The sequence below is a fragment of the Lemur catta genome, chromosome 1, assembly GCF_020740605.2.
Source record: "Lemur catta isolate mLemCat1 chromosome 1, mLemCat1.pri, whole genome shotgun sequence".
NCBI classification, from domain to species: domain Eukaryota; kingdom Metazoa; phylum Chordata; class Mammalia; order Primates; family Lemuridae; genus Lemur; species Lemur catta.
The window spans coordinates 180,000,340-180,025,973 of NC_059128.1; the positions used below are offsets into that span (position 1 = coordinate 180,000,340).

At 40.7% G+C, this 25,634-nt stretch overlaps 1 protein-coding gene and 1 non-coding gene across 3 annotated transcripts; both read right to left on the reverse strand.

Annotated features, from left to right (window-relative positions):
- Positions 1-9,227: 9,227 nt before the first annotated feature.
- On the reverse strand, positions 9,228-17,909 carry TM4SF1 (transmembrane 4 L six family member 1). 2 transcript variants are annotated; one of them, XM_045539446.1, is made up of 5 exons: positions 17,490-17,909; positions 15,973-16,062; positions 15,738-15,883; positions 11,858-12,038; positions 9,228-10,036 (listed from the first exon to the last, which is right to left on the reverse strand). In XM_045539446.1, the coding sequence occupies exons 1-5, from the start codon at positions 17,664-17,666 to the stop codon at positions 10,022-10,024; spliced, it is 609 nt and encodes a 202-aa protein (XP_045395402.1). In that variant the 5' UTR covers positions 17,667-17,909; the 3' UTR covers positions 9,228-10,021. The 2 variants fall into 2 exon arrangements, with proteins under 2 accessions (XP_045395402.1, XP_045395403.1); XM_045539447.1 differs by having other exon boundaries at positions 9,228-10,020; positions 11,838-12,038.
- LOC123630940 lies at positions 12,477-12,580 on the reverse strand. The gene has a single exon (XR_006732869.1). It is a non-coding gene; the product is annotated as a small nucleolar RNA U13 (small nucleolar RNA).
- Positions 17,910-25,634: the final 7,725 nt, after the last annotated feature.

Consider the following 25,634-nt stretch of genomic DNA (forward strand, 5'->3'; position numbering starts at 1 on the left):
GGGCCCCAAGAGTACACATGGCAGAAAAGATAGTCTCATAAATAAATGATGTTGGGAAAACTGCATATCCACATGCAAAAGAATGAAATTTGACCTTTATCTTACAACATTTAAAAAATTACAGGAAATGTATTAAATATTTAAGTGTAAGACCTGAAATCATAAAAATCCTAGGAAAAAAACATAGAGAAAAGTTCTTGGATATTGGTTTTGGCAATGATTTTTTGGATATGACACCAAAAGCATAGGAATCAATAGCAAAAATAAAAAAGTAAGACTGTATCAAACTAAAAAGCTTCTGCATAGCAAAGGAAACAATCAACAAAATGAAAAGGCAATATATGGGATGGGAGAAAATATTTGCAAATCATATATCTTACAAGAGGTTAATATCAAAAATATATAAGGAACTCAGACAACTCAATAACAAGAAAAACTCAAATAAACCTATTAAAAAATGAGTAAAGGACCTGAATATACATTTTTTCCAGAGAAGACATACAAATGGCCAACAGGCATATGAGAAGGTGCTCAATGTCAGTAATCATTAGGGAAATTCAAATATCACCTTACAACTGTTAGGATGGCTATTATCAAAAAGACAAGAGATAAGTGTTCACAAGAGTGTGGAGAAAAGGGAGCCCTTGTATACTGTTGGTGGGAATGTAAATTGTTTCCACCATTGTGGAAAGCAATATGAAGTTTCCTCCGAAAATTAAAAATAGAACTACCATACTTTCTAGCAATCTTACTTCTGGGTACATATTCAAAGGAAATGAGACCAGTATCTCCACAAGATATTTACATTCCCATGTTCATTGCAACATTGTTCACAATGGCCAAGATATGGAAACAACCTAAGTTGCCTATTGACAAATGAATGGATAAAGAAATTTAGTGTATATATTCCCAGCCATAAAAAAGAAGGAAATCTTGTCATTTGCAGCAGCATGAATGAACCCGGAGGACATTACGCTAAGTGAAATAAGCCAGACACAGAAAGAAAAAAATACTGGGTATCTCATTTATATATGGAATCTAAAAACATCAAACTCATAGAAGCTGAGAATAGAAAATGGTTGCCAGGGGCTGAGTGGTGAGGAAAATGGGAACATATTGGTCAAAGGATACAAACTTTCAGTTGTAAGATAAATAAGTTCTGAGGATCTAATGCACAGTATGGTGCCTGTAATACTGTACTGTATACTTGAAATTTGTTAAGAGGATCTTAAGTGTCCCCACACCCCCCTCCCACCACACACACACACACACAGACACACACACAAACACAAATTGTAACTGTGTGGGTATAGATGTGTTAACTAACTTGATAGTGGTAATCAATTCACAATGTATATGTATATCAAATCATCACATGATACACCTTGGATATATATAACTTTTATTTATCAATTATACCTCAATAAACCTTGGAGGGGATCCCAAAGTTCATGACTTGGGTAAGGAAGGGGGAAATGGGGCAAGAACTAAGGAGAGTGATAATTTAATGGAACTACTTCTCTGTTCTGATTTTTTTCTTCATGGCCAAAATACTACTAATAATAATGATATCTGACACAGAACTTTATAGTTTATAATGAATTTGCATATAGGATCTAATTTAACCATCCCAACCATGGTAGGCAGGTAGGGATAATAGTATCATCTCCGTTTTACAGATTAGGAAACTGAGGCTCAGAGAGAAAAAGTGACTTGTCCAAGATCAGCAACCATGACCCAAACCCAGGGTTCCTGAGCAAAGCCTAGCACCCTTTCTGTGTTTCTCAGCTATTCAAATTCCTATGGTTGTTCAGCTTACTTTAAGCTACTTTCTATCATATAATACTTCAGGGTACACAGTTGTCACTTAATTCTGTGACATTAAGAGCACAGTTGTCATTTAATCCCCTGCAACATTAAAGGAAGAATAATTTCCAAAGGAAAAAGGGAATCTTCTAAAAGACAAGTGGAAACAACCACCTACTTCTGCTCAATGGGAGCCATTGGGTTTGCATTACTTCCAGAACTATTTCTGAATGTTGCTGACCGAAGGGTGGAAGGTGCAGAGCCAGGAAAAGGGTTTGGCTCAAGGAGGCCCAAGGGAACCTCTTCAGCCCTCTGCATTCTTTCCCTCTATACCTGAGCCCCATTCTCCTATGTGCCATGTCTCCGCAACCATGAAACCCTGATGCTTTCACGTGTATAAGGAGCCCTGACTATGTAGACAGGAATATTGCTCTCATTATGCAAGAGGAGACTCACCATGGCCTCCAGTGTGATGCTTCCTTGGGCCAAGAAAACGCCCCATTGCTCACAGGTTGCCTGACTCACGGGGTACCTTGACCCTTTGCCAGGGACTCTGAAGAGTGAGTCACTGAGCTTGCCTTTGCAGAAACTGGTCATTTCAGTTCTGTCTTTTTCCAACCTTAAGCCTTTTTCTGCCCTATGTCCATGGCATGTCTTTGCACCCATACCTCCACTGCCACCCACAAGAGGATGTATGGGAAAATGTACTTGGAAGTTACTTTTCAACCCCTGCAAGTGTTTGTAGGTGACATGTATTATTACCTACCCTCAGATACAAGCATACCCTATGATAAACACATTGGGATTCAGAAATATAGCTGGGTGATATTTCGATCTCTGAAATTCTGTTGCCTCTCCCACTCAGAAGGGTCTCTCACTTGGAGACCAAGTCAGTTACAGCAGAATCTTTTTTTCTCAAAAATTATGGCATTGGAAGTTAAGACTCCACCCACCTCAGGAGCTGGTTTGTTTAAAAGGCACATAGTATTTTCTTAGAGAAATGGAGCAAGCTCAACCAGGTGGAAACCCTGCCAACCTATTTGAGAACAGATGTGGACAAAACAAATCTGTTTTCCTGTCCATTGAACGGGTAGAAGTTAATTATATGAAGAATTTTCTTCTTTCATCCTAAGCTTCTGGGTGTCATTGAATGGTCCCTCTGAACTCCATCTCTCTATTGTCATTAAATGAGAATTCACTTTGTTTTCAGCTCTATGCTTTTCTTCCCATCTGCTATCCACTGTCTCTCTAAAGCTGTGGTCCTAGGGTCTGATAGTTAAATAATTTGGAAGTTTTGAGTTAACAGGTTTTTACAAGACTCTTCAGAGATAGTGGAATATTAATGTGTGTGGTGAATCTTCAGGAAGATTGTGTAGTACACACTATTTCCCAGACTTTTTCAAGGGCATGTCATAAGATTTATGTTTAGTTCATAAGATGTTGATGAAGTCTCAGACAGAGACTGCTATCCCCTCCTCTGTTATTGGTTAACTGTATCTTCCTCAAAAAAAAATATGTTGAAATCCTAACATCCAGTATCTCAGAATGTAACCTTATACCTTATTTGGAAATATGGTCTTTACAGAGGCAATCAAGGTAAAATGAAATTATTAGAGTGGGCCCTAATCCAATATGACTAATGTCCTGATAAAAAAGAGAAATTTGGCCACAGAGACAGACATGAGCACAGGGAAGACAATGTGAAGAGACACATGGGGGAGACGGTCATCTACAAGCCAAGGGATGTCTGAGGTTTCCAGAGCTAGGAGAGAGGCTTGCAACAGATCCTTTCTACTGCCTTCAGAGGAATCATGAACCTGCTTACACCTTGATTTCAGACTTCCAGCCTCCAGAACCATGAGATAAGAAGTTTCAGTTGTTCTAAGCTACTGGTTTGTGATACTTTGCTACGGCAGCCCTAGGAAACAAATACATTCTTTGAGCTGGGTTGTGGGTAAATCAGGTTCATTTTTTTTCTCTCTACTTCCATTTTTTTAAAAAAAATACATTTCAAAATTTCCATAATGAGCATAAAACTAACAAAAGTACTCATTTTCCCCCTCTATCATTGTAATAGAAGTAACCAGTTTTAGTTAAGCAAATGGCCAGCTAGATAAGAGGTAAACAAACTTTTTCTGTAAAGGGGCAGAGAATAAATATTTTAGGCTTTGTGGGACATATGTTCTCTGTCATAACTCTTCAACTCCACCATTGTAGCAGGAAAGCCACCATAGACAAGACATAAACAATGAGTGTGGCTGTGTTCCCATAAAACTTTATTGACAAAACAGATAGCAGACCAGATTTGGCCCACAGGCCATAATTTGCTGACCCCTGATCATTGAGTATTTGCTATGTGCTGGGCACTGTTCTAGGGGCTGGGAATGCATCATAGTCAAGTTTTCTGCTCTCACAGAGCTTGGAAAGCTCATTCACAGTTACATCTTCAGCACCTTGTGCGTTGCATGGCACACAGTGGGCAACCTGTAAAGACTGAATCAGTGAGTGACTGACAGTTCCCAGGCAGGAGGAAATGAGCCAAGCCCTAGGGGTGCTAGGTTAGGTGGAAACTCTGGGACCCCTGGGACACTAACAAGAGCACAAGAAAATAAGCTCCATTGGTAGTTTGATTCTTTGACAAGGAAAAAAGCAAATAAACATCAGTGAGTTCTCATATGCACCAAAAGATGTACAAAAACAGTCACACCAACATATTTCCTAAGATCCTTAAACTGAAAACAACCCAAACGCCCATCAGCAGAACAAGGGATAAATCAGCCGTAATGTATTCAATACCTGAAACAACATGGATGAATCTCACAAAAGTGAGAACGAAAAGCATCTACTCTTGCGTCCCCTCACGCACACAGCTTAGGCACTGAGAACTGAAACCACAGCTTATCGTCTACATTAACATGATTTAATTATTCCATATCTTCATATGAATAGTTTTACTATTCCAGGATACTTGCCTAGGCAAATAATTGATTGCTCCTTATTGGAACCTCTTGAAAGATACATCATCTCTCCAATAGAAACATTAACAGTTTATATCCCAAGAGCCTTTGAACCCTCTACCTCAAAATCCTTGCCTTGTTTCCACCAGTCTCACATGATGATACTGCTATCCTTAGCAATCCTATTCAAGCCCTTACCTTGAAAGAATCACCTTGAACCAGAATCAAAATCTCAAGTCCAATCTTTTCCTTCCCCCTCCAAGACACTACCAAAGCTCCTCCAAGGTGGTATTCTCCCTTCCCGCAATGAGCAGCACACTCAGCCTTGTCTTACCAATAGATTGTTCTGGTGATACTTCAGGAGCCAGTATTCAGTAATATAATGTTCAGTAAGAAAAACCAGACACCTAAGAGAACATACTTTATGAATCAATTTGTATAAAGTTAAAGAACAGACAGAACAAATTTATGATGATAAAAATCAGAACCATAGTGGTTTTGGGTGTGTGTAGTAGTGGCGATGGGGTGCAAATTGCCTGGGAGAGGATATGAGGGAGTCTTCCACGTGCTGGAAATATCCTATATCTTGATCTGGATAGTGGCTACATGGCATAAACACATGTAAAAATTCATTAAGGTGTACATTTTTATGTGCATTTTACTGCATGTAAAAAAAAGTTTTTTAAAAGGCTAAAAATTTAATAGGTGTCAGCAATAAGGATCTGACTGTAGTTTTAGAACTATTGCTTTAGCCAAGGGATTACCTTGAACAATGTGGAGTTAGGTATTCTGAGAGATCCCAGCCTCACTACTTTGGTTTTGCTTTCAAACCCTTCTAGGCATCACCTAGCAGTTGAAACAGGGGTGGCCATGCAATTGGCCCTGAGCCCTGCACACAAATCAAGGATATTTGCCCTCATGTAACACAGAGGGGTGGGGTGAGAATTAGTAGCAAGTGGAATGTTTGACACAGAGACTTCCAGTTGCAGGATGCAACTAGTGAACATAGATATCTTGAAACGGCATTTCTTGGGGAACTGTAGTATTGCTCCTCTATAACACCTGTGTGTGAAATGTTCCATAAGGGGGACCCTTTCTCTGTTTTAAGGATTTAGCTACATTAGTTGAGATTATATCCAGAATTGTGTCCTCAAAATTGGGGGCAGAGAGCTGGGAAAGATGATTTTGGATCTCATTGTTTGTGAGATTCATCCATGTTGTCTCATGTAGTAATAGTTTGTTCTTCTTAATTGCTGTATGTTAAGAAAATGTGTGTGTGTGTGTGTGTGTGTGTGTGTGAGAGAGAGAGAGAGAGAGAGAGAGAAAGATTGATTTCAGGAAGTAATATGAAATCTAGCTTCAGAAAAACCTAAAAGTCTTCTTTAACTACAGTAATTAAAACAAGCATCTAAATTGGCCAAGACTCGCATACACAAAATATTTAATGTTAAAAGAGAAAGAGGAACAATTTCCACTAGCCTAGGATGCGTGATTCAATTTCTCTGTTTGTTCAGGCACACTGAATCATTCCCACACACTGGGCTGGGCCAAGTCCAATAAATACATGGCATTGTTACCTCTTCTAACACCTTAGAAAACTACAATAAAGAAAATTTAGGCTGTGCTACACAAAGCCCTGATAAAAGGCCAATGCTCAAAGAAAAGGTGTGTCATTATTTAATTTTTTAAATGGAATAACAAATATGTAGTTGATATTTGTAAAAATCTTAGTAGCTGGACGAAGTAGAAAGTGTGCACTTATGATTCCCAGACAGAATAGGACTTAGGGCCTGCACACAGTATTTTTAGCCTGTGGTTACTGTCTGCTTCACCTGGCCCATCCCTCCCCCTAATTGCAGGAGAATCATTTCCCAGTGTTTACCGTAGGATGACTCCTCTTTCCCAGCACAAGAACAATGGTTTTCTCATACACTTGGGGAGTTTCCTTTAAAAACGGTGGACTGCTCTCTGAATGATTTTAGGACTGAATCTTTCTTCCCATTTTTTGTTTACTTTCCAAAGGTAATATGTGTTTATTGTAGAAACCTTAGAAGGTATAGATAAGCAAAATGAATGAAGACAAAAATCACACAGAATCTGATTAAAATTACTTTTTAGTAATATATTATATTTATATATGTTTATAATATATGTGTCTATATATAGAGAGAGAGCTCATCTTTTCTGTATTTCAAAACTTTCTCTTTCATGTAATGTGTGGTTCATATCCTTTACCCTGATTTAATGGCCTTTTATCATTTTATTATACTGACCACATTTTATCAGACAAATTCCTTGTCAGACATTTAGACTCTTGTCATTTTTCTTGGTATTACAAACAATACTCCCACAATTATCCCTGGAGACTGAACTATTGAAAGCATCCTTGATGAATCTCTTAAAATAAATTTCTAAGAGTAAAAATACTGGGTTAAAAAGGACATGTAGACTTTACAGATTGTTGACACGTACCACGAAATTGCTTTTCTGAAGAGTTGCACCACATCCCACACCAGTTCCCACCATGGGTGAGAGTCACAGGAAACATAATCAAAAAGATCTCACACACATACAAGAAACGAAAACTGTGGTGAAGGTACCATTCCATCAATTTCCTTAGATTTTAATTCAAGAGATTTCCTTTATGCAAACAGTTATTTGTAAATTTGGTAACTATGGTAAGTTGACACACAGAGGCCATGTGTACTATTCAAGTGATTCAGATTCTACAGTAATTTTTATTATTTTTATGTTGTCATGCGATAATGAGCTGTTTTGGTATAATCCCTGAGGGAGTTTCCAGCCAAATTGCAAGGCCTAGACTATTACAGACCCAGAGTGTAGGCTATAAACAGAACTTGACAAGGGTGTAAGGTAACTCATGCAAACTATTTCCTCTGGGCAACGGCGTTGTCTACTATTTAAGAATTTACAAACAAGGGGAGACTTTGAGTCACTTAAATTCAGTTTCTGGAATAGGGATGACTGAGGGTCACAGGGCCCTGCCAAAGCCCCCGTTAGGTGGGTGGAGGATTTGAATGCCAGTGTAGGACAGTGAGAAGACTCTGCCCCTGGGTAGGGGTGGCAGAGGAGGCAGAGGAAGCAGAGGAGGGAGTAGGGAAAGCATGAGTGTTCGTGTTCGACTGACCTGGATTCTAATATCAGTTTTTTTCATTTGCTGATGATGTGGCCTTGGGCAGAGCATATGACGTCACTGAGCCTTGACTCTAGAAAATGGAGACAAGTGCTACCTTCAGGGCTGTTGAGAGATTCAGGGGCATAATATGTGTAAAACTAATCACAGTAACATGCATTGAAGGAACTCAGTAAATAGTTGCTATTACTACTATAATGGTTAATAGTTATTATTGCCATTTCCTTTGAGGATAAATTTAGGAAAAACTGGTGCTTGTGACTGGCTGTTTTGCCTTTCTTTTGTTATTTTTGGATCCTCTATTACAGAGGTCCTTAACCTGGTGTTCAAGAACTCCCAAGAGATCCATGGATAGATATCTGTGGGGATGGGGTATTAAACTTGGATGGGAAAAGAATAAGGTCACTATTTTTTACTAACCTCTAGCCAAAATTTAGTATTTCTTTTAATTACAACTGTATGCACCAAACCAAAGTAGTATCAGAAATACTGATCATACTTTGCTCTACAATAAAATATACATAGTTTTCATACCATGTTAAATTTACTGCAGGTATCTCAAAATATCATTTTAATTGAAATCATAATTCAAAAGTGTAGCAGTTCTTAGACCCACTCATCAGAAGGCTGCTAGGACACATGTGATTGCTGTCTTCCGGTCCACAGACATTGGAGTGATGGAGCTGGCTGTCAAACTATGCTGTAATTTTTTAAAATATTTTGATAAAATATTTTAGTATGTTGGTTTACTTTGTAACTCTATGTACTTTAGAATTACATAGAATTATGTAGGTACCCAGAGGAACTGTGGCACAAAAAAGGTTAGAATCTTCAGTCAGGAGCCATGAGAGGGCACCTTGCCCACAGGAGGAGCTCTGCTAACAGCCAGTTACACTTCCCTGTTAATTTGCTTGTCTGTTGCCCCAGCCACAGAACATTTCTGTAGACAACTCCCCACAGCTCAGGGGATCTTGTCACTTGAAAGAACCTAACTCTATATAGTCAGAGAGAAAATGTCTGGCACCCTCCCCAAGAGTCTGGTGCCCAGAGCGTCTGGCAGAAAGGAAAGTTACCTAACTGGGGTGATGATCCTCAGGGATGGCACAGCTTTGACAATTTACAGATAGCAGAGGAAGGTACAAGAGGAGAGAGAGGATGATGGGAGAGAAAGTGGGATAAAGAAAACAGAAGACACGAAGCCCATAGCGATGGGGGCGCCACAACCTGCAGACTGGGAAAACAAATAAGAAAGAAAAAAGGAAGAACTTCGAACAATGAAATTTCCACAATGAAACCAAACCACAACAAAATAGTGCTAACTACTTTATTTTGTCATAAACAAGTGAGTTTGGGGGGTATTTCCTTGTGGTTCTCCTACCCTGATCAACTGCTTTATTCCGTTTCCCATCTTTCTTCTTCTTCAACTATCCTAGCCTTTCTCTCTTTATATACATAGTCCTTAGTGGTTGACTTTTAAGAACAAAAAGCTTTACACATTTTAGAAAAATTTAGGATCTGGTAGTACTCAAAGCATCTAGCAGCATTGTATGTTTTAACTCATTCATTTGGATTGGAACATTCTCAACTATTCTTCTCACGCTGGGAAAGTATTTGCCTCTCAGAGAGCACAAGGCAGTTCAGAAGACCTCTCTCTCATCAGAGATTTGTAGGCATACGAGTGGGAAACATCATATAAACAGTGAAAAAACACATCTTTTCAGGTTGTTAGATTTTCTCCTTCTTCGTCTTAAAAAAAGCAGCTAAACATCTGTCATTTAAAAAACACATGCACATATGTACAACAGTAAATGGAATGATATTTGTATCCAAAACATCACAGAGGTTATCTCAGATATGCTGAGGACCATTGTTCAGTCTGTAAATTACCTCCAGAAGGTGGTTTGTTTTCTCATTCCTTAAAAAAAGTGTGTTTGCTAAGTTCAAACACTGTCATCACATGAAGATGCCAGTCTTTATACACCTTTATAAAAGTAGAATATGTGGAATATGATACATTAGTACAAAGTTTTACATATTAATACAAGTAAAATATATAAATTACAATGAAATAGAGGAAAGTTGTGGTCCTGTCTTGGGGTGGTTCTTAGCAGTCATATTGCTGCAAAAAAAAAAGGAATACACAGGTTATAATCAGAATAAATAATGATGACATTTCAGTCCTTTAAATTTCTGTTTTAAGCAAACATAAAGCAGGCTGATCTCAACTTCAGCAGGGCTTTAGCCAACCACACTTAGAGCTTAGACAATGTTCACAAAATGTTTCCTAAACAAAACCAGATCCATTGTCCTCCCTGAGTAAAAGCTGTAGAAAGGATCCATGGAAAATGTAGTATACCGAATGCTGGGTTGGCTTTGAGTGTGTTTGTGTGGGGTTTTAATCTTAGGGATTTAAAAGATAATGCCATGGGAGTTTTGTACTAGTGTGGGCTCAATGTGAGTAACCTTTCAAATTAAATGCTACCAAGTTATGGACTCTTCTACACTAAAAGCCCTGCCCTTTAAAAGTGTCTTTTCTCTTACAAACAAAGGTAACAGATCTTCCCTGCAGTGTCTGGGAAAAAGCCAAACCTACAGTGACTAGATGGGAAACCCAGTGTATTTGTTCCCCCAACTCAGAGGAGAGTGTCACTCCCTGCCAAATCACTTCAGCAATTTTGGTTATTGACTTTGTATGCCTGTTCCCAAAGTGCACCAGCGCTGAAGTCCAGTGAGAACTCACTTGGTTTAAACTCTGCCTTATCTGAAATTCAAGGCTAAAGATAGATTGCATTATAGTAATCCCGAGAGGATTCTTCTCAGCCCCTCCTTAACCATATTGCCTAAAAACAACTCTGTATTGAAGGTTTCCCACTCTATTGTTTTCTTGGAAATCTGGCAGGATTCCAAAAAAATTATTAATCTTGCTGTACTTGCCTGATAAGGAAAACTAGATTTTTATTTTAACTTCCCCTCAAACATTATAGAAAGTTTCAATTTATTTACAGCAAAGTTTTTCATGGTAGAAAGGGACTTCTAGTTTTCATTAATCTGTTTAAAAGAAAGTTAAAAGACTTAGAACGAAGAGTAAATGGTTTGGAAAATATAAGTTAAGCAAGTTTTGGTTTACCTAATCCTGTTTCACAGAATAAGACAAAAAATAAACTCCCCAAAATAGAACCAAAGCTGAACTTCCATCAATTCAATAATATATACCTTTTAGGAGGACGTAGAAATAAGAACTTTCCCCGCTACAAACAAATGCATATTTCTCTCCTAAATCATATCCCAAGGAAACAAGCACTTCCTGGTTTTCTTTCACAGTGAAAGACTTTTCATGAGCTGCTATTCAAAGGCCACTAGTGATTCTCCCTACTTAGCCGCTTCAGCACTTTTGTGACCCCTTATTAGGAAGGAATTGTGGAAAATCCAACAGAACAGAGAGTATGGCATAGTTGTTAAAAGCAGGAGCTTTCATATAAAATGACCCAAGATTTGAAGCCCGTTGTTCCTGACCAGGGGATCTTACACATATTGCTTAATCTCTGAGCCACAGTCTCATTTGAAAAATGGATTTAGCACAGTGCCTGATGCAATGAATTATTACTTGCGTATACTAGTTGAGAACTTGAGAGCAAAGAGAGGACATGTCTTTTGTGTCTCTGCTGTCACAGCAGTGAAAGGGGCAGTGGGTTTGATCCTGAAGGGAGCACTGTCTAGGGGCAGCGTGTTCCTATGCACAGTGACTGTGAGACTCAAGGAAGCTTATTACTGACAACAAAACTGAATGGTATAGATGTGTTGCCACAAACATGATACAAGATTAAATACTGGTAGGTTGAGTGTGTTTGGTTTTGCCTTTTTCTCTGTAATGAAAACAATGGTACTTTATGGTAATTGCTACACCAGGGCCAGGCTAGGACATTTTCACACAGATTCTTACCTGCTGGCGAGAGCAGCAATAGCCACATATGCCTCCAAGTACTCCGTTTATAACTTGAATGAGACACAAGATGAATTCAATTCCACCAAGAGCCAAGAGGATAGAAAACAGAGATACATTCCATTCTACAATATGCTTGGGTTCAATGCACTGGGACCATGTGGAGGTATCCAGAAGATATCTGTCGATAAAAAGAGAAACTTTTGACACATGATCACACCTAAGGTAATAGCTCATAAACTACTTTTTTGTGTGGTGGTTTTTCATTCAGAAAAAAATAAATGAATTAATTCAATATTGTATATAAGATTCTTCCAATGCATATCATTCCACAAAATGAAGGAATTTGGTCCAGATCTTGTTGTAATGATAAACATAAAATTATAACTTATAACTTTTGGCTCCTAAGCTAGGATTCTATGTTTCCAAATCCTCACCTTGTAGTGATGTTTCTATTTCCTAAAAAGCTATGGATTCTTATAAACAAAAATAAAAACACAAAACTGTACTTCTGTTATATTTAAAGCTAAGTAAAATTCATGAATGTATATGGATGAGAATTAAGAGCAGATGTGGAAAAAAAAGCAATTCATGGTTTTTTTTTTTTCTTCTAAGTTGACATCAGATGGATAATATGCCAAGGTGGTAACAAGGTTTGAGGGAGGCACATCTCAAAGGTCAGTGTAAAAACCCAATCATCACACTTATGGACTACAAAACGATCAGTTCACATGTTTATGGTCATGGAATGATAGGGGATTTTTTTACTCTATTTTCCAATTTTATTATTGCTTAATTGTAATCTGTGTAAAAGAGAAGACTTTGTAACCAATACTGAGTGAATATTTATTTACAAAATATGATTTAGCTAACATTAGCTTTTTTTAGAACTTTAAAATATTAATTTAGATCATTAAAATTTGATTTGTTCTTTTTGAAAATTATCCAAATTCTGCCAAGTTTGGCGATTTAATATGTTAGAGTTTTTCAACTGAGACCTTTTGAACAAAGTTATTTTTTGGTTTTAAGAAATAAATTAATTTGCAACATGAAGCACAGGATTAAATTCAACTAATTTGATGCCTCTTTACTTTCATAATGCTGTGCCCAGGCATCTATCATAGCATGTGGCACATTGTATTCATTCACTGAACAAAGATTATTAAGCACTCAGTGTGAGTAGGACACTGAGCCAGAGCCGGGGATGCAGTGGTGCACAGGCATGGGCTCTCTTCTGGAAGAGTATAGCCTCTAAGAGAAGAGACATATGCTCTGGTTTCTCTTCAAAATGAATAAAATCTTTTGCCTTTTGCTAAGGGAAGATACAAGTAATAGGCAACCTCAATTCAACAGGTACACTAATTGGGTAAACACAGTATGAAAAAGTCATGGCTGGGTGCGGTGGCTCACGCCTGTAATCCTAACACTCTGGGAGGCCGAGGCGGGAGGATTGCTTGAGCTCAAGGGTTCAAGACCAGCCTGAGCAAGATCAAGACCCCATCACTAATTAAAAAGAAACAAACAAACAAAAAAAGTATGAAAAAGCCAGAGAGGAAAGGCACCCAAACTAGTCCGGGAAGAATACCTGCTTATGTATCTATTTAGCAGGGCTGAGCTCTGTGAAGGTAGCAACCAGATATACCTGGCACATTTGCTGATTTAAAAAAAAAAAAAAAAAATCTGTTTTTCTGGTCCTGCCTTTCTGCATGTCAGTGAAACAAAAAATTCAACACATTTTAAAAGCTTTTGAATGATAAATAATAACATTAAGCCACCTTGTGAAATGTCAGCAAACCATCCTGAGGTCATATCTGACTATATGTACATGATCCAGGAGAGTTTCTAAATACCTGGATGTTCTAGTCTGAAAAAGTCCACCTCTGATTACTCTCCTAGAATTTCAGCCTTTGCTACATCATAGAGTATTTGGATTCTTAATGAAATAGGATTTAATCATGTGGGAAAATCAAGGATTGACTTAATTCCACAAAGAGGCCTGGTATAATACTTTCCTTATCACTTTTTCCTGCCACAGCAGAACAAAGGAGCTTGAAATTAGAGACCTAACTTTGGAATGGTTCATTGAAGCCAATCAGAGATTCAATTTGTTGGTTTCAAAAAAAAAAATCTGTTTTTCTGGCCCTGTCTTTCTGCACGTCAGTGAAACAAAAATCAGTATTTTCAGGTCATAATATAAAAAAATTCTTCGGCTCCACTTGGCAATTGGCTAACTAACCAGTGGCTTGTGATGATTATTTAATAGTCATTCTCCATATTGAAATTCTTGGACAAACTCAAATGAGAAATGATATAGAAGAAAAGGAATGTTTCTCGAAGAAGCTGGAGTGGATAATGGGAGGGGCAAACAATCAAACAGCTATCCAAAAACATTTAGTGATACTTCCACCTCTCCTTGTATTCCAGCTGCAAAATCATGAATTTTTCTAAAGGTCAGTCCATGTAGTAGTTTTGTATGTTTATACATACACAAATGGCCATTTTCTACTGGTACATTCAGTATGTTTTGAACAAAGATGAATCACAATTGATAATAATTTTGAACACCAAAATTTCAAGCTCGTGTAAGTCCCAATTTTCCTTCAAAGGCTGCCATTGAGTTATGTTCATTGTAAGCTAGTAGATAATATTAACATCTAACAGCGGCAGTGCTCACAAGTATCAGCCTCTGTGGGGGACATTTTGCATATTATCTCATTAATTCTCATGACAACTGCCATTAGTTTTATTTTATAGGTGAAGTAACTGAGATATAGAAAGATACATTCACTTTTTCCCGTATACTCAGAGAGTAAGCATGGAGTTGAGATTGAATCTAGGTCTATCTAATTCACGTTCGTGATCCTATGAATATGCTATATTCATGGAATTCATGTAACTTCACTATATGCTACACAATTCATGGGGACAAATACTCTTGTAATATAAAGGAAATTCAAATTCATTATTAATATTATTTTTAGTCATGAATCTCAAAACTAAACCTTTCAAAATTCAACTTTAGCAAGCCAAATAGGGAAAAGATAAACTCAGAATCAACTCCTGCTCAAAGAAGTATGTCATTCATTCATTACCATGTACATCAGTTTCTGTCAGCTTTCCTATTTTTTGTTCTTTTCTCAATAACTGATGAGAAATACATACCAGCATAAAACAATGGAACCTCTTCAATTATCCTGATGTTAAAGTCATGAATAAGACCTTTCTTATATAACTTGATAACTTTAAATAAAGGGAGCATTGTACTTAGTTCTTATGTTGTATATGAGTGTGTGTGTGTGTGTGAGAGTGTGTGTGTATGTGTGTGTGTGTGTGTGTGTGTGTGTGTGTGTGTGGTATAATTTGCCTTGGGCTTTGGTTAAATTCATACAGTTGCCATTCTTATTATATAAGGATTCTACAACACTTTTTTATAAAATAGTAAAATGTATTACATTTAATCAGCCAATCTTTCTGGTATAACAGATACACTACATGAGCACAAACTCTGCAGCCCAACTGCCTGGGTTGAAATCCTAACTGCCACTTCCTAGCAATGTGACCTTTGATGAGTTACTTCATCTCTCTGTGCCTTTATTTCCTCATCTATAAAATAGGATTAACAGCGGAAGTCACTTCATAGGGTTATTATGAGGACTGAATTAGTGAATCTACTCAAAAGCACTTAGAAGTTGTCCAGGTCAGTGAATGGCCATCCATCTTTGGACATCTATTGCCCAAACCATGCCTGAGTCAGCAGGAATAAACACTGGTTATAGGGGTGCATGAATGGATAATTGGGCACCTATTTGGTTTGACAGAGTTGCCACTCTACACACGTGGTGCATAAGAATGTGTGGCCAGGTAGGGAACCATTACGTACTGTCCCTTGGTGCTGGCAAAGGTGTAGTTCCACTGCCCAAAGTAATCCATACATCTTGGTCCTTCCGCTAAGCCCAGGGCTGCCACAATGACACAGTAGCCAGATCCTGCAATTCCGATGAGAGCGGCCAGTACAGAAGAAAGCATCTAGGGAGAGGAGAAACACAGGAAATGAGCCACAGAGCACTTGGCTACATCTTAGGAATCATTTTCACCACCAGAGCGAGAGGACCTACCGCGCATCTCTTGCCACAGTTTTCATGGCCGCAGCAGCCACAGCAGTCGTCCTGTTCCAGCCCAATAAACACAAATGCTGGCAGGAGCATCTGGTTAGGAAACAAGCAAAGTAAGATCACTGTCTTTCCCCAGGCTGGCATGGATCGGGTTAGGCATCTTTTGATAAAATAAATTTATTTCTGATGGTATTGACTGGCTTGGAGTGGGTTGACTGAGTATCTCAAACTCTGAGGAGTAAGACTTCTCTAAGTACTATCTGCTTATTTTTATATAATGTGTCAAAGCATTCTTTAGGGTAAGGATGTAGTATGGGAGGAGTAAAATAATAACCTATAAATGTGTTTGTTCTGCAAGAGTTCATAACATAGTCCCAGATGCAAACTCTGTTTTGGAACTACTAACCCTTCCTTTAAATTGGGTGATTTTTCCCCCTTGTAGAATGTAGAAGATACCAACAAGTCTTTAATAGAATAACTGAAACTTTTTTATAAGTGAAAGAGATGAAAGCTACATATAATAAATATGAACTGTCTCTTTGAAGATATGAATTCATAGTTTTATCTTAACAATAAAGCTCTTAAATAAGGTAAGTGTGAAATACTTTAAGTTCAAGATCAAAAGAAACAATCAAATACAACGCTATGTTAAAGACAAATTATTATGTTAACATGATAGTAATGCTTAAATCTGAAGCAGATTTGCCATACTATAATTAGTGCATTAGGTTTAAATGTTTTGATATCTTTTACTTGACTGAGAAAATATATCTTGTATAGTATTAACAATTCCATAAAATTTCTCTTTAAAGTTCTTAATCCCAGCATTTTAAAGTAGCAAACTCAAGTTTGTTCACATTCTTTCCATGCTGTGGTTGAAGCTAATACTTTTAGCTCCCAGGTTGGCAGGCAAATTCCCTCACTTCAATTAAAAACAAACCTTGGAAAAAATAACACATTCCACTATGAGCTTCAGACACTGCTGATCTGCTGCTAACTGTAGGATTTTTCCTAGATACCACACCCCAGCATTACATAAAGGAGAAAGCTTTCTAAATAGCCATGCACTCACAATTCGTTATTTTTCCCTGTCACAGATACCTAGAAATAAACAGCAGAGAATTTGGATCCAAAACTGTTGATTTAGACAGAGAACCAGCCAACCTCTCCCAGCTCCCTAGGGCAATGTTAAATGACTACCTGATCCAGTACTAGAAACTCTAGAGTCTCTCAAATCTGATTTAAAAGCTAATACCTGTTTTCAAGATATTAAGTAAGAGAATTTAGCAAAAAGGCAGTTCACTTTTAGTTGAAAGATTTTGTAAAACAACATCAAATAAAATTAATACACTATGCTATATCTATTTCAATTTTTATATAATCTGCTTTCAAAAGAATGCACAAAGAAGTCACTTGATTTGGAAATATGAATTACAGAAAACCTATGAAAATACAGAATGAAAACATCCAGTTAACAGAAGAGAATTTTTTTAAGGTTGTAATAATTCTGAATGACTTACCAGCAAGCCCCCTCCTATGATACCAGAGAAGAACCACACGAAGTAGCTGAGGTGGTTTTCAGAGGCATACCTTGTTTCCCCATTGGGAAAGTAAAGCAAAATATTAGCTACGATACAGAGGACGGCAAGCCCCACCAGAGAATATCCGATGCATCGTGCACATTTGCCGTAGCACATGGTGGTGGCAGCGAGTCCGTGAGGTTTTCTCCCCCTTCTCTCTGTCTTCAGCTCAGATACCCCAAGTCAGTTGAGAGTGTGCCCGTCAGTGGAGAAAGCAAAAGCAATTTTCCAGCCCATTCCTGCTACCTCTTAAATACCGGGAGTTCTTAGTCACTGGGCGGATGAGGTACTTTGCTTTCATTGGTCCTGATTGCAGGCTCCAGCTGGGGTGGAGGGAGGTAGGGGGAATGTCCCGCCCTTCAGATGAAATACTTGGGACAAGCGAAACCAGGGGCAGGACGTGAGAAAGAAAGAGCCTCAGTCATAGACAACAGAGAAAATGATTAATTCTCAACAAGGCAGTCACTGTGCAACTTTTTCACAGGGCGAAGAATTGACAGGAAAGACTTTCCAGTAACTGCCAAGTGTCCGCGGTGTGACTGCCCTGGTTGAGGCTTTGAAAGACCGCGATCCTCCTCTGGGCAGCTGTCTGGACAGCTTCCAGCCCGAGGGCTCTGTTCATTTCTACCTCTGCACTGATTTAATTTGCCACCTGGGGCTAGTTCCCTGAGCTCTGAGCTTATTTCCTTGTCTGTTAAAAACAAGGTGTCTGAGGCATTACTCATGGATTTGAGGAGGCTGAAAACGACAGAGCAGGCTTTTTCCCTCTGCCTACAGCAAACTCCGCAGGACGGATCCTACTGTTCAACTTCCCTGGACATCTGCCTCCAAAACAAGCCTGCACCACAACAAAGCTGGTAGCAGTCAACACAAAGGGCTCAGGTGCTTTTTTATTCCTGAGTATTGCTGTCAGGCAAAGCAATGCAGGAAGGGCCAAGAAAGGCCTAACGCATGGGGCAAAAATTTAAAAAGGAAGAAGAGGAGGAGGAGGTAAAAAAGGAGGAGGTAAAGGAGGAGGAGGAGAAAGAAGAGGAGAGGGAGGAGAAGAGGGAAGAAGGAAGGAAGGAAGGGAAGAAGGGAGGGTGGGAGGGGGGGAAGGAAGGTAAGGAAGAAAATAAAAAAAACAAGAGAAAGGTACTTGGCAAGCAGAGGGGAGAAACAAGTTTTCGAGAACCTGGAATGACGAGGACAGTCAGAATCCAATGATCAGGGCACAGAGGTAAACAGGTGGTCTACCCAACCAGATCCTGTGACGAGCTTTCACAAACTCCCCTCGAAAAGGCAGAGGAAGGGTATTAGACTAACTTTCTAGCACGGTTATCTTTCAGAAGGCAGGGCTGGGCACTGAATAAAGTTATCCCTTGAATAGAAGATTGCGCCAGCCAGCTGAATGGGGGTAGGGAGGACGGGGTGGCCAGGTAACGCCAGGACTAGAAGAATCCTGTCACCAGGACAGGATAGAGAGTACACAAAAGAGGAAAAAGGCCAAGGTGGGGAGGTTTTAGAAAAGGAAAGTACCAAAGCTGATGAATCCAAAGGCTCAGACTGAGGCTAGAGTCTGAAGGATTTGGCCCAAAACTGTAGGACGGGGCACATACCAAATTTGAGGAGGCCAGCTGAGGTTAGTGACGTGGAATGAGACTGGGAGGAGGGCCCAAGAGGAAGTGTGGCCCCAGCGTACTAACAGGGATGAGGCCACAATCCGGAATTGCCTGAGGAAATAAATCAGTGGAAAACAAAGCAGGTAGGGAAGCCTGCAACCACCCACCTGCTCTGAAGACAGGCAAGCCCTCAGAACAGCCTTACTCTGTCACCAGCATGCTTTCAACAGCAGGGCACATGTGTCCTCTGCCTGACTGTAAGTCCCACTTGGGGACGGGATTCCACAGGCGACAGGGCCTGGAGTGGCAATACAGGGAATGGCTTGGTCCTTTGCTGAAACATCATTCTAACCCTCCTCTCTGCTGATCTATCTCACCTGGCGCCAAAATGGGGGGAAGTGATCCTTTGATGACTTCGTCCTCACATGCTTAAATCCTGTCTTCTCTTCCTCATCCCTGCAGTCAACAGGGCAAGGAGAAGAGAGTGAGGGGCTTGGAAAGAGAAGCTCTGGACTGAGACCCCAACTTGCTGTTTTCCAGCTTTGTGAATTCGGGCGAGTCAGTTTACACTCCAGGATTCTGTTTCCTGGTCCAAAACTAGGGGCAGAACTAGATCGTGGTCCTTAGCAGGTTTTTGAGAATCTTGTAATAATATGGACCTTCTCTTCAGAAAAAGAAATGTACATACATGCAAACAAACACAGTTTTCATTCCATTTCTGGGGGTTCACAGGCTCCCTGAAGCCCATTAGTGGATCCTTCCACATTTCTCAAGATGTGACCACTCGCATCACAAATGGGTCCCACCCTGAACACAATGAATGGGAATTTCTAGGGGTGGGACCCAGTAATCTGCAATTTTTACAAACACTCTAAATGAGACTTTTGTTCCCTCAAGTTTGGGGATCACTGGCCTGGTCCACAGCCCTCGGGAAGTATCATCATCTATATTAGATGTTCTCGGAAGCCACTCTCACAGGACCCTGAGTGGGTATAAAAATTGTGGGGGAACATACTGCAATTTTAAGGTGCAGTGTCATGTAAGGCACTTGCAGGCTTGAACTGACAAATTTCTCTTGTAATATTGAGTCCCTGTCCCTTGCCCACCCCACCCCCACCATTCTCATTAATGCACTAAACACTCTGCTTCTGCCCCTCAGCTGCTCACCTAAACCCCTGCAGAAGCAGTGTCTTTTCTGGTTTGGGCTCCTGGTTTAAGACCAGCTGTGCTTTTCTGAACAATTTCTTAACCACTGGGCTATGGTCCTAACCGGACCTTGCCTGAGACATGGTCCTGGGGGCCATCTCCACAGACACCTTCTGGGTTTCAGTTTGCTCTCCAGCCCTGTCCCGGCCTTCACCCCACCTCTGTTTCCCTGTCTTCCTTCCTTGTCCTGAGCAGTGGATTTTGCGCATGCATCGCCTTCTTAAAGAGGCTTTCTCTGAAGACCTACCTAGTGATGCTACCTGCACCCGCCCCCCGTTACTCTCCGTCATGTTACCCTGTTCTATTATCATCGCAGAATTTACCCTCGCCTGCATTACTCTGTGTATCCGCTTGTCTCCTTTTCTGTTGCCATCTCCCCTGCTCTCCCCACTGAGTGCAGAAGCCTTTCTGCTGCATCCACCATTGTCTCTCCTGTGCCTGGAGAAACGTCTGGTGCATGATAGGCGCTCAGGAAACAGTGTTGAATAGTTGAATGAAAAAATAAGTAAATCAACTAGTTTTTAAGCCTCTTTTAACCAGGCTGATGCTCCAGTCCCTCCACCGTCAATTCTATTATGCCTCTCTGTGAGCCCAGGATCTCACTACAAAGCCCTCTTAGCAGTTCACACCACTGCTCCAGGCCCTGCCACTGTTTGCCTGCTTGATTCTGTGCCTCGGTTCCTGTCATTCATTCATTCACCGATATTTATGGAGCTCCTACTACTTTTTTTAAGTGCTGGGGATACAGCAGTAAATAAAACAACACAAATAAAATCCCTGCCCTTAAGGCGTATCCATTCTATAGGAAAGAGAGAGACAAATTTAAAAATAATAATAAATAAGTAAAATATAGAGTGTACTACATGATGATAAGTGCAGAAAGGGGAATAGGTGGGAGGAGGAGACCTTGCTGAGAAGGCCTGGCTGAGGCAGAGTAATGTAGAATCCACCTCAGAGGGTTATGATTTGCAGAAGTGAGTCAGCATGTGTAAAGCTTGAAGCATCTGGCATTTAGCAGTCACTCAGTATGTGTTACTTATTGTCACTTGCTGTTTTAACCAGCCCACTCAGGCAAGATATCTCCACTTTATCTGTGATTCATTATATTTACTTTTCTGGGATTCCGTCACTCCAATATATGTTGGATCCCTTTATATCTTTCTTGACAAATTTTTAAATGCTAGAGTTGCCACAGTTATAGTGAAAATTCACTGCTACCTCCCTCATCCTTTCTGGAATCACCGTCAATTCATGAATACCTTTGGAAGGGGCAGTTTTGACTGCCCCACAGAACTGCATGATCCAGAGCACTGGCCCCTGGTCCTCAGCACCACGTTTTGGGTCCACCGTTCCACTGCCAGAAAGGCCCTGTCATTCCTGCCCCGGCTCACCCCACCCCTGCCTTGTTCCCCGGGCTGAGCTCGTTACTTCTTGCATGATGCCTTTCATCACACCCCTGCCCACCTCCGTCTTGGCCTTGGACTCCCCACACCCACATAGCAGCACTGACCAGACCAGGTGCACATGTGTGTATCCTCCTCAGCCCCCTCAACTCCACTGAAGTCCCAGAGAGCAGGGACTTTCTATTTTCTTCTTTGAGGGCACACAGCTAGGACAGTGTCAGGTATTCAGTTGCCTATCAATAAATATTTGCTAAATTTTGTTCAAATGAATAGGAAAGTTGAGTATGTTCAGTTATAAGGTTATTTGCTTTTAAGCAAAGTCAAAATGTCTTCTTTAAAGTCAGGCAGAATTAACACTTATTATATTTAAATTTGAAAATTTTCAGTTTTACCCATTATTTACATAAGCAGCCAGAATATGTTTCTTACGGTTAGCTCTCCTGTTTGATATAGAGAATGTGGCTTCAACAATAATTCCAGGGCAAACTCCTTTTGCTTATGTCAAATGCCATATAAGCATGTTGAAAGAAGCCTCAACAGAGTGAATGGTTCAACTCCCACCCCCTCATGGAATCATTATGGCCATTTTATAGTTAAGCCCACACAGGTTAGAAACTCTTCCCGAAGTCATCTAGCCAGTTGACGGTGGAACTGGGTTACCTTTAAGAACTAGCATCAGTAGTCTATAATTCTATGTGGTTTGGGGATTCTTAGAGAAGGATTTGAACTCAGATCTCCTGCCTGTTAGTTGCATTTTTCCACAAGTACTTCCCCTTCCTTGTTGGGAAGGCACTAGTTTCTCACTCAGGTGAACATGACAAGTGTGATGATTCACATGTAGTAACCATGCTCGTTAGAGCTTTTAGATTGTAAGTAACAAGCCAGTTCAGCTACCTTAACCAAAGGGGCGTTGATTATGCACTCCAGAGGTGGGGATGAAGAAGGGATGATGGGACAAGGAGAACCAAGCTCTATAGGAAATCCAGAACATCCTACTAACTCTGCATCACGCATTTTTAAACTCTTCCTATCCATATACTTTATCCTTCTTAGTGCACAATAATCGTTTTCTCTGCTTTTCAGTTCACATGAAATAATATGATTACTGATGATTCTGACATTTACATTTTTCTCGGTTCAAGAGATCCAACCCAAGTCCAGACTCTCAGTGAAGGGAACGGCCTTGGACAAGACTGGGACAGGGGCCCACACCTGTGGCGCCTGCGTAAGCATGGTTGCTGGGTGCCGCCTCTGCAACCATGTAGAATACATGGAGGAGAGTCGTTCTCAGGTGAAGGTGAGTGTGGGGCCAGAGAAGCCAGGAGCTGCCGTTTATTGGAGACTATAGTCAGGGCAGACAACCACAGTAAGGAGGCAGAGGCAGGGAGCAGTGTTAAGGCATCTTACATACAGCCTCTTGGCTTTCCCCTCATTTTAGGCTGCAGCTTCATTTATTCTCAGGTTAAAAATAAGCTTTTGGCCCAAGATTAAACCAGAGCTAATCTTTTCCCCCCTCCCCTGACTCCTTGCATTCCCATCTTTATCTTTAGTTCTCACAGCAGCCATCTCGCCGGACGGCTCATCAAGCCAGCATCTCTCCCAGGCCTCGGCTGCTGTTTCAGAAAAGGCACCTCCTGGGACACCTGCCCTGGTCTGAAGCTCAGGATGTGGGTCTGAGTCTCCTTTCCATGTCGCTGGCTGCTCAGAAGGGCTGGCCTGACTTCCTGTTGGATGGGGAGCTCAGGGCATCCAGCGTGCCTGGGATGACCAGTGCACAAATACTTGAAGGGAAGAGGAATCTTGTTTTCCAGTCTGCGTATCATTTCTTTGGGTTTTATAATAGAGCTGGGGCTTCAAAGACCATCTGACTTTCAAGAGAGAATGGCCCATGGTTTTCTAAAACCACACAGGCTGATTCAGCCCAAGGGAGGCAGAGTCTCTGAGGGGGGCCAGGGATCTGCATTTTAAGCGAGTCCCTCGAATGATTGCAGTGCACAGCCAGAGTCAGAGTCCGTTGGTGTAGGTGGTCCAACCTTCTAGTTTTATAAGTGAGGCTACTGGGGTCCAGAGAGGTTCATTTCAGGTGAGAAGAAAAGCCAACAATTAAAATGAACAAGAACAAACCCTAAAAGATTTAAACTGATGCATTCATCTGTTTGCGTGGTCAACCAGGTGGTTCTCTTTGTGAGGTAGAAAAAAGAGGCAGCCGACTCCCAACTCCTCCCTCCATCTGCGGGAGATCAGGTCCTCCCTGAGAAAAGTGGTGTGTTCTCTCCCGCTGGCTTCCTGCCCCAGACCCCAGCTGCTTTTGGGGAGAATATTTATCCAGTTTCTGTGCATTCAGGGAAGGGGGCGTGGAGCAGGAGAGGGGATGATTAAATAGTGTGAGGAGTGGACACGTGCCAGTCACTCCCATGTTGTAGCTGAACTTGCCAGCTGCCCCGTTTGAAGCTATTTACCAGTGAGGAAACTGAGGTTTGTCCAGGTTAAGTAGGCAGGCCAAAGTCACAAGGCTGGCGAGTGACCAGGCCTGGCTTCCTCCGACCCAGGTCGCCCCGACTCAGGTGCCCACGCTATTTCCTTTACACGCGGGGCTGATTTTTACTACTTCTCAGTGCCCTCTCTGAGCAAAACTGTTGACCAGATTCAGGGACTTCCTTGGCACTTCTGAATAACTTAATTTCAATACAAATCACTTGAGTTCTACTTTAATTAGATGAATGATTTTAAAGTTCACCTGGTGTCTTTCAAATAAGGAGACATTCCACCAAGATGGGTCTCGCGGACAGCTCAGAACTAAAGTTATGGCTAGTGTTCAACAAACTTGGATTTATTGTAGCAAAATGAAACTGTCAACAAACAAGAGATGTGCACAATTAAAAGTTTAAACAAAAAAAAGGATATCTCCTAGATTCAGTAGAAGAGAAAAATAATAGAGCCAGTTTTTATTCCCTTAACCCTGGTCTAACTTGTAAAAGGATTTCTCCACCTGGCCTTTTGAACTTATATAAAAACATGCTTGCTTTTGTGTGGAAAGGCTAGGGGTGGGACTCTCCTCTCCTGCTTTCATGCCATTTAAAGTACAGCCCAGGGAGGCTCCCATCAGGTGGGAGTTGAAGACGCTGCAAGGATGAGAAATGAGGGCCATTGGCTCGGAGCTGAGTTTTAGACACCACTTTCCAGCGATCCCTGGTGACAGATGAGTGTTTTTTTGTGGTTGAGTTCTGAATATAAAAGTTTCTCACTGTACATTTGTTTGGTCTTTTCTATGACTTAAGCACTCGCAGAGAGACTGAGGCATAAATGAAAGACAATGTGAACATTCGCCAAGTAATCATTCCAAGTCGGTGAGTTAACACTCCACCTAGACCTCGTGGCCTCGCCACTCTCAGTCAGACTGGTTTTTGCGGCTGTCAAACTCCAACGTGACAAATTTCCCACTGATACTAAATGAGCTGAAAACTCAAGTTACTGTTGGTTTTGCCCTAGGGAATTTTACCAAGAACAGCCTTACAGCAGTGGAGAGTTGAGACGGGAGGTGTGTGTGTGAAGGGTGGGGGGGAGAGTTTCAGAGAGACAGACAGCTGGACACATGACAGATTTGGACTGGCTACAGACTTGCTTCTGGCCAAGGTGGACGGTTGAACCTTCCTTCCCACATCCCTGTTCATAATGTCTGCCTGGCATTGATGTGAGAGAACTGAAGTCAGAGTAAGCATTACCCTAGCGCCTAGTACAAACACCGTGCCTCAGATTTCCTCCCCAGAAAGGGAGTTAAGATTCTGATGAGCTGAATCATCTAGTGACAACTCCCTTCATTGTGTTAAGTTATAAAAACACAGTTGTTCTCTATGGGAACCCTGATGGGAAACCCA

What these genes read in the sequence shown, in the direction of transcription:
- TM4SF1 (XM_045539447.1), bottom strand. Translation starts at nt 17,666, where the DNA reads ATGTGCTACGGCAAATGTGCACGATGCATCGGATATTCTCTGGTGGGG. An exon ending in ACTGTGGCAAGAGATGCGCG is followed by an intron (nt 15,884 to 15,972) that starts GTAGGTCCTCTC and finishes TCCTCTCCCTAG; the next exon opens with ATGCTTTCTTCTGTACTGGC. An exon ending in GTAAGAATCTGTGTGAAAAT is followed by an intron (nt 10,021 to 11,837) that starts GTCCTAGCCTGG and finishes ATGACTGCTAAG; the next exon opens with AACCACCCCAAGACAGGACC.